General features: G+C 32.9%; 1 protein-coding gene across 1 annotated transcript; it reads left to right on the forward strand.

The window, feature by feature from the left end:
- The first annotated feature begins 361 nt into the window (after positions 1-361).
- Positions 362-1409, forward strand: LOC111596303 (proteasome subunit alpha type-1-like). The gene has a single exon (XM_023310461.2). The coding sequence runs from the start codon at positions 426-428 to the stop codon at positions 1311-1313; it is 888 nt and encodes a 295-aa protein (XP_023166229.1). The 5' UTR covers positions 362-425; the 3' UTR covers positions 1314-1409.
- The last annotated feature ends 8017 nt before the right edge of the window (positions 1410-9426 follow it).

Here is a 9426-nt window from a genome sequence, read left to right on the forward strand (position 1 = left end):
ATAGGCTATGCAAGTCAGAGGTAAAGAGAGCGCTCTGACAGGCTAATACAAATGAACAGCTGAAAAAAGAGAATACGTAAGCGACTGAAATGATGAATTATGTTGCCTTATATTGCATAGTTACGTTCAAATAACTAAATAAAAAATTAATAAATTTTATCTTCCTTTTTCTCGCTCTTGATTTCATAAACGCTCATAGCTTATATAGCTATATAAATTAACTCCATATAAATCAGACTCGAATCGAGTGAAACAAATCAAAGTAAACTTTAAATTCTTATATTTACAGATAGGTTTCACTCAAACTTCAGTTCATATTACATATTATTATGTGTATGAAATATATATTTTATAGAATTTTTAAAATTCACAGAGGATTTTTATATTTTTGAAGTATTCGTTAAGAGCTCCATATTTATTTTTCAATGTTTCGAGGTCAGTATGACAATGATGTCACTGTGTGGAGTCCGCAAGGTCGGCTCTTTCAAGTGGAGTACGCCATGGAGGCAGTGGGCCTCGGCACAGCGTGTGTTGGGCTGAAATCTCAAGAATTGGCCGTTGTGGTTGGTCTCTATAAGCCAGAGAATCAGACGGGCTTAAGTCAGCCGAAGATCATACCGATCGACAGGCACGTGGGCATTTGTATAGCGGGCATTACGGCCGATGCTCGAGTTTTGGGAAAATATCTACGCACCGAGTGCCTGACCTATAGGCATTCGTATAACGCGCCCTATCCGATCAGCCGTCTGGTTTGGAATCTGGGAAACAAAATGCAGATAAGTACACAGCGTTACGATCGCCGGCCCCATGGAGTGGGCCTTCTGCTAGCTGCCTATGATAAGAATGGCAGTCACATCTATCAGGTGATGCCATCGGCAAATGTCTTCAATTGCAAGGCGATGGCTATTGGGAATCGGTCGCAAGGCGCCCACACCTATTTGATGAAGCATGCGGACACATTTCCGTACTGCACCAATGATGAATTGATCTGCCATGGCATCCAGGCGATTAGCTATGCGGCTTCGATTGATGAGCCATTGAAATTGAGCATCGGCATTGTTGGAAAGGATCAGCCCTTTAAGATACTTAGTAATGCAGAAAGTCTTTCGTACCAGAGGACCTGCAAGCCACCTGATGATGCCCGTAATCATGATATGTCCTGGTATCCGGAGGCTCTTAAGGAATTCGAATTCACTGAAAATGATGATGCAGGTCCCTCGGATCAGGGAAATGCTCCGACTTCCCAACCTTCGCATAGTGATGTGACGCCAGTGACATCTGGTAATCAAATCAACGATAACAAATCCAGTTAAGCTTCATGTTTTTGTGCACTTAGTAATAAAGTTTTCAAATTTTGCGTTTAAAATAAAAGAATTTACTAATCCATAGCAGCCAAATTCGGATAAAAAAGAAAATGAATGTATGTGCGTAAATGTATGCTGTACAAGGCCCGTTTGTCCGAAGAGCGCACATTGCGACTGACATCCACTCCTAGCAGAGAGTAATTGTATTGCACTAGCAGAGCGCATTTATCCAGAGCTCACCTAATGTCTGCTCTTGATCTAATGACACAAGCAGATAGCGATTGCTGTATAAGTGTGGTGGTGTGCGCAAAAGCTATCCGCGTTATCCAAAGAGAGCACGGATAATGCACGGCACATTGCACTTGTGGCAGTATATGTGAGATTCAATTTTGCAAGCAAAAGCAAGAATTAATGGACTGTACTTTATAAAGTTAAATTAAACTATTTTCGTAAGATGAAATGCATTTTATATTTCACTAAAATAATGGCAACCTTTATGAGACAAGAAAAATTCTAAAATAAAAAAGTTTTTATTATGCAAAAACTTAATTCTCTACTTAAAGCATATAAGAAAACTAAAAGTACTTTAAAAAGTATTTTCTAATAAAATGTCGCTTTAATCCAGGCTTTTTAGAGAAAACACATTTTGCTATTTTCGGTTCTGGCTAAACATGTTAGCTATAAAACCGCTAAAACTTAAATTTTATTTAGCCATTTAATGGGCCAATTAAAATGTCTGCCCGCGTTTGAATAAACACATTTAGAGCAGAATCTGCGAAAAACTTTTGAAACGCCAATGGCAGACCGGCAGCCACGCCCACGCACGCCCACAACTCTGTGAAATGAGCTTTAAAGCATATGGGTTAATAAAAGTTGAACAAAGTGTTTAAGGCAGCCAAATGGGTAATTTGAGAGGGACATTTGTGGGGGGCAGACAGCAAGCAGCAGACAGCAGCAGAGAAATGTCCTTGAGCACGCAAATTTACCGTAAAGTTGTTTTGGCTGTCTGTCAGTGTCTGTGTCCATGTCTACCCTGTCTGCCCATCACAAACTTAACCACAATATAGCAGCAGACAAGACGTTGAAGAAGAAGAGCACGACGAAGACAACAAAGTGAGCATTGCTGTATCGTTGTCTGCGCTATTAGCCAAATTTGGAGCTTGAGCTTTGCTCTTGTCTTGTATCAGATTGCTGATATAGTTATATGTGATATAAAGTGATGTTGTTTAATAAAACATTTATTGTCGTTAAACTTCACACTTTAAGCTCTAAGTCTTAATATTCTACAACATATATTCTTATTGCTTATCTCGTTAACACTTAAATCCCTTAGGCAGCCTGCAGCAAAATCATTGAGATAAACTTGATTTCTGAGCCACAATTCTAACTAACCCAACTGCCCACATGCCACGCCCGCCTATCGATTGCGTGTCAAACTTTGGGCCATCTCTGTCAGTTGCTTAATTCCACAGAGGCATTGCAGCGTTTGCGGCTTGTGAACTGTCTATGCAGTCGTTTTATATTTTGCTGTTTCTTTTTTTTGAAATATTTTTCTATTTTTGGTATACCCGTTCATGAAGTATAAAGAGAGTATATGGGTTTTGTGCAATGCCCGACTGTCCATATCATACTATACGCCCACAAAAGACGTGCTTAATATAATACAAATATCTAAAGTCTTAAGTAGTTACTACTCCTAAGATAACATCTAATGAGCACTTGGGGTCACGCCAAATCGGAAAGAACTATATCTTGCAGTTAGAACTTGGTCAAGTCCAGCAAACTCTGACTTGAGAGTGATCAAAAATTATAATAAATCGCAAAAAAACAAAAAGTTAACCCATACTTATGCACAGTTAACAGTGTTTGCAATGTGTCTGAGTATTACGCAGTCGATCACGCCCGACTGCACTGGTCCTACTTGTTTTCCCTTTTGCGCCAAAGAGAGCAATCAATTGACAGAGACAGTTCATATGTGAGCTGTCTACAAAAAATAAAGTTCAATATTTTGTAGCTTAGTTATTTGTGTGCTTCTCTTCTTAGTAAACTTTAATATAGCTTCAGATAACATGAAATGTGGAAATGCATTTTAGGTAAAAGAAAGTCGTATTTAATAAGAGACTTAAGAGAGGTTGAAAATATTGAATATCCTTTTGGTTCACGAAACATTGACTTTTGCAATAAGCTCATCAAATATTTGCACTTCACATATTTACTTTCCAAATAGCATAAGCAAATAGCAACGCAGTGCAGTTCATTCCAGCCGAGTTAAAGTATATATTATATATATGAGTAAGCCTCTTTGCTGCACGCTCGAAAATACCCTGTATTTGCAATTATAAGTGAGTTGATATGTCATAAATCTTAAATTTATAAATCAAATTCTCAATATTTTCAAGTTTAAATATTTGTAGTACCTAAATAGTAATAAATTGGAGTATATAGAAGGGTAGTAGTACTTAAATAGTAGCATATTATGTAGTATATAAAACGCAAGCAGAAATAATATATTTTATGCATTACAAATGGATTTTCATCTTCAACAATCTTTATAGGGTATTTGCACGCAGCTGCATCGTGCTGATTATATTTGTTTATTTATGGGCTGCCCATTTGGTCTGTTCTGCAGATTCATTTAACACAAAATTATGCTGCAGCATATGAATATTGAATGGGCCCGAAGGTACAAAGCGGCAGACAAAACGAAAAATAAACCAAAAACAAATAAGCATTTTTTAGGCTGGCCATATCGACTGCCTAATACTCGTTCACGATCAAAAGAATAATTAAAATATTTTGCTGAATCTCAAAAGCGAATCTGGATGTAACCTCACTAGCTCTACACCTTGCCTTTAATAAAGGCGAACACAAAACAATATACTCTTTTCACTTCGAGAACGATTATAAAAATAAAAAAAAAAAAACATTAAATGATACTCAATTTATATAGGAATTTACATAATATCAAAATACTTAATTGCGTATTCAAGTGAATATCAACTATAAATAAAGGAATGAATGAATTATGATGTAATTCAGACACTAAGAAATATTTATCTTAAATTTATCATCATATCTGCTTTGATAGACATTTCGAAAACTCAATAAAATCTTTTATAAATTCTAAAAAAAATTGACAGCTTATCGTGCTTAAAGAAATATTCACGTAATAATGCTTTAAAAGTCTACGGGAAAATTATATAGGACTAAAACAGTTAGTCCCATTAATTTCTTCTTCTTTCTGTTAAGGAAACCATTAAAAGTTAGCCAAGTGCCGTTAAAGCGCTTTGGCCAAGGCTCAATAAAAGCGACCAAAAAAAAAAGTTTAACATTTATAATTTAGTAGCTGCTGGATTAAACCGTAAGAAGGTGCGATAGCCAAGTACTTAAGCACTTCTCTTGGGTGTACTTCAGTTACATTTTATTAGCGGGGTTGGAAATTACAATTTAATAACTGCGACATTTTTTTGGGAAGACCGCAAAAGATGTCTTTTAAACTCTTGAATTTTGTAATGTATATTAAAGAGTTTCGAATGCGCCTGAATTAAATTAAATATAAAATACGAAAGAATATATGGATGCATTGAAGTTTTATTTGATATAAAATAATAAGTAAATATTTAGAAATATATTAACAATTTTAAAATAAGAAAAAATATTGAAACAAAAATGCAATTGAAATAAAATAAAAAAATTAAATATAAAACTGAATAGTTTAGATAAATATTTACAAAAAAAATATATATATAAATAAAAACTAATATCTATTTATAAGAGTAAATATATAAAAAACATAAAAAGAGATGGAAATTTAATTTAAAATAAAGACTTAAATAAATAATTATAAAATTTGCCTAAAGGATAAAAATCACATTTTACTTGAGAAAAATGTTGGCGCAAAAACTAAAAATCAATTTTTTAGACAAAGTTTAAAAAGGTATCTCAAACTTCTTTAAGATAATATTGCTTATGAAAATATTAAATACTGGAAAAAATGTTTTTAATGAAAACTTTCACAGCTGAAACTCATTTGAAATTTAAAACGCTTTCAATTTGAGTTCATTTAAAGTTTTTCTAGAATTCTGCCAGCAGGAACATTTAAGAAAAGTTTCAAAGCTAAAATACAAACGCTCAAAATGAGTTCACGTGCCGAAAACAATTTTGAGAAAATAAAGGTTCAAATATTTTCAATAGTTGACAGACAATTCAATTGAAATGTGAGCTAAAATATTGGGCAAGTGTTTTAACACTGCCATAGGTGGCAGCCGATAGGACCAGAAGTGAGCGAAGGGGGTTTGTCGGGTTTTTCGAGTGTGCAACTTAGCACTTGGCAACGAAGCCAAGCAACAGCAGCAGCAGCAGCAGTAGCACGTGCCACAAGAGGTTACAACTTGGCTCAAGTTGCAATTGCATCTACTTCTTACTCGTCTTCTTCAGCTTCCTTCAACACTTTCTTTTCCTTCACATGTGCAACATTTTGTCATGATTGTGCAAATTGTTATTTTCCGCACGAAATTCAATAAAAATGAAAGCAAAAGAAAAAATCAACTGAAAAATATTTCGGGCAATTTTTCTAGACGAGTTTTTTTTTTTTGGGATGGGGCGAAACTTTCTTCGTTGCGGCTTTACAAGTTTTTTAGGTTTTGTGTTATGATGTTTTAATTAAACAGTTTCCAAGCACTAGTTTCTTCGCTTACATATATTTGTCTTTGTTGCAAAAGTTTAGCCAAGTTATCCTGGAGTGGTCTGCTAGCCACTTGTACATATGTATGTAAATATTTGCAATTAAAATAATTGAGTTTTAAGTTGTCTTTATTAGACAAGTTTGGGCCAGCGCAGTAAATCATAAAACTTTTCCTCCGCAAACATTTTCGCAAGCAATTTATTTACTAATTTTGTGAGGGAAGGATCTTATGCTTATAGTAAGTTTATTTGATAAGACAAAAGGGGTTTACAATTGAATTTAAAGCGCATATACCAAGAGCAATTTGCAGTGCTACAAAGGCGCCAAATAGGCAATTATAAAATATATCTTTATTGTTTAATTAAAACAGATTTTGGAAATAAAATTCCATTGCAAATTAACATTTTTTATGTGAATAGCTAACTTTTCTCTACCACAAATTGAAATTCAAAAACGAAAATTCTTTCGTGTGTGCAAAAACCTCCAACAAACATATATATATATATATATATATATATATATGTATAGAATTGACTAGATTTTGGGCAATGTTTTTGCGCTACGCATACGCAATGTGGCTCACGAAATTACCACATAAAACACAACGCAACATCTAAATGTTGTATATTAACTTAAATATCTGTGCGCCGCACACATGGCGTATGCTTATTATTGTTAATATATATGTATTTATGTATGTGTATATATGTGATTTTTAAGCCCACAGAAAAACACATCAAAGCTTTCTGCCATGCATGTAAATTTGTTAAAAATAGCAGTAGATACAAATCGATTGATTTGCAGCAAGAAAAAGTTGAAAACGAGCAACCATAAGCCATAAACCCATGTTGTTTGCCAATACCAAAGTGAAAGTGCGCAGGCTGTGAGAAATGTATATCAAAGCAGTTTTATTTCCTCCCACACATTTATTTGTTGAATGCCCTGAGGATTTGGCATTTGTTGAATGGGTTTCTCTTTACATGAAAATGCTTTAAAAATCGGCCTGAAGGAATCGAACTTTGCTAGCAGAGCTATGGCATGAGATGCTTTTTTCTAAAACTAGATACATTTTCAAAATTAATAAAAAACTAATAAAGCTTAAAAAAAATTAGTTTCTTTTTTAATAATTAAAATGAATTAATAAAATTAATAATTATTAAATTAAAAACTATAAAAAATAGAAAAACAGAATATATAAATGACAAAAAGTTTTCTGTCTAGTGAAATTAAAATAAATTTAAATTATTAATGTAATAAAAATTAATTAAAACACTTAAAAAAATTAATAAAGTCATAAGAAATTTAAAAATAAATCAAAACAATTTCAATATTATTTATAATTTATATTATAGCTTAATATATTTAAGCTGTCAGCTCTTAGTAAATTAATGTATTGTGATACATTTCTTTACTGCGTAATTGTTTATTTATATATACTTTATATACATATATATATAGATACATATATATGTATATATATATATTTTCATATGTATGATATATATGATATTTATTTACCAAAATAACCCTAATCAAATTTTTTGAAAATTCTTATGCAGCATTACCCTGCACACATTCTTGCTAGGTTTCTGTTTTTATACCCTGAACACGTTTAGAATTCAGGATAGAATGAATCTGGGAAAATGTATGTGACAGGCAGAAGTGAGCGTAGCAGATCATATCTGTATTCTTAGTCAGGAGGACGATCTGTATTTTTTTTATATTTTATGTATCAACGCACCTTCCCGCTCAAGGTCTTGTGCTTTGACAACGAAAGCTCCCATTATGTGTGAGTGATTGAAATATCAGATCAGCGCAGGTTTCAAGGTATTTCCTAGTCGATCACTCCCGACTAGAGCACTCTTACTTGCTTTTCATTTACTGCCAAAATATTTACATATGAATGAACTTCGGCTGAAAAATACATCAATAACATAATTTAATATTAATATGAAACGAGCTTTGCGGCATGTTTTCTGTGTGTGCGTGTGAGAATATGTGTGTATGTATGTATATGTGTGTATGAGTGCGTGAGTATGTTCTACTTTGAATGGGAGTTAAGGAAAAGTTCAAGTTAGGAAACTTGACAAATATTTATGAACCTTTTTAAAGGTCTTAAGGGAGTAAATATAAAATGAGAAAAGAAGAATCAAAGAGGACTTAAGAAACAATCAGTGTTTGAATAGCCTAGCAACAAAATATGATAAAGAAAATATACTTTAAAAAAATAAATAAATGGCTTAAATAAAATAAATTGATCATAGAATTTAATACAGATTTACAAAAAATAAGAGAATATTTTTAATAATAAAGAAATGTATAACAAAAAGTAACATTTTTATATTATATAAACAGAATTTTTCGTAAATATTTAATTAATATATTACTTCATTGTGGCATATATATATACAAAACAATATAAATAATTGTAGGGCAGCAGCTCTATTAACTGTATATTTCTTATTGTATTTTAAAATTTTTGCTCTGTTTTTAACATTTTTGTTTGATTTGATTGCTTTGTTTTATTTAAATATATATCAGAATTATTTTTAAATGTATTCCTATAAAATGAAATAGATAAATATTTTTTAAATATTTCATATTGGAAAATGTGAACGTTCATGTCAAATTCCGAAGGTAGTGAATATTGATTAAATTGTTTGTTAGAGAGGTACAAACAGTGACACAGCCACACACACAGCTGGCGACAATGATGTGTGTGTGTGTGGGTATGCGTATATGTGTGTGTGTGTGTGCCTGTGTGAAATGCAGTCACATACTTTTTGGCCCACTCGTCTCTCATATTTTAATTATATCGCCCCTGGCCGAAGTTCACAAATATGTGCAGCAGGGGATAAATAAAAACGCCTGCTGAATATGTTATTGTCATTTTACACTTTGCAGTGACAATTTAATTAAAAAAAATAAAGAGAGACAATTAAGTTAAACAACAACGACAAAGTGTAGCTCCAAATAACTGACAGAGAGAGAGAGAGAGAGAGAGAGAGTTAGAGGGAGAAAGTCAGAGTAAAACACAAACAGCTTTAATGCAACAACCCATCGACATTGTAAACGTTACAGATTTGTTTCACTCTTCAATGTTTTCTTGTTTTCGCATTACATTTTTCATTTTCCTGCTTTTTTGTTGTTTTTCTTTTTTATTGTCGGCTTGCCACACACATTGAAGCAGCGATGCATAACTGACGCGACACCTGAGGGACACACAAAAGAGCCAAAGAACGTTGCACCAAATTTAACAGATTGAAAAGCAAGTCAATAAAACAAAGAGTGAAAAGCACAAAGAGGGAAAAACAAATGATGGGAAAAACAATCAACGATAGTTAAATAAATACATTTACTATTGCCAGCACATTAAAGAGTCAGCAAAGCAAGTGCTCTAATTTCAATTTAATATATTTGATTGAAATAGTATATATA

Source organism: Drosophila hydei, unplaced genomic scaffold (assembly GCF_003285905.1).
Source record: "Drosophila hydei strain 15085-1641.00,03,60 unplaced genomic scaffold, DhydRS2 tig00008116-arrow-pilon, whole genome shotgun sequence".
Classification (NCBI taxonomy): Eukaryota; Metazoa; Arthropoda; class Insecta; order Diptera; family Drosophilidae; genus Drosophila; species Drosophila hydei.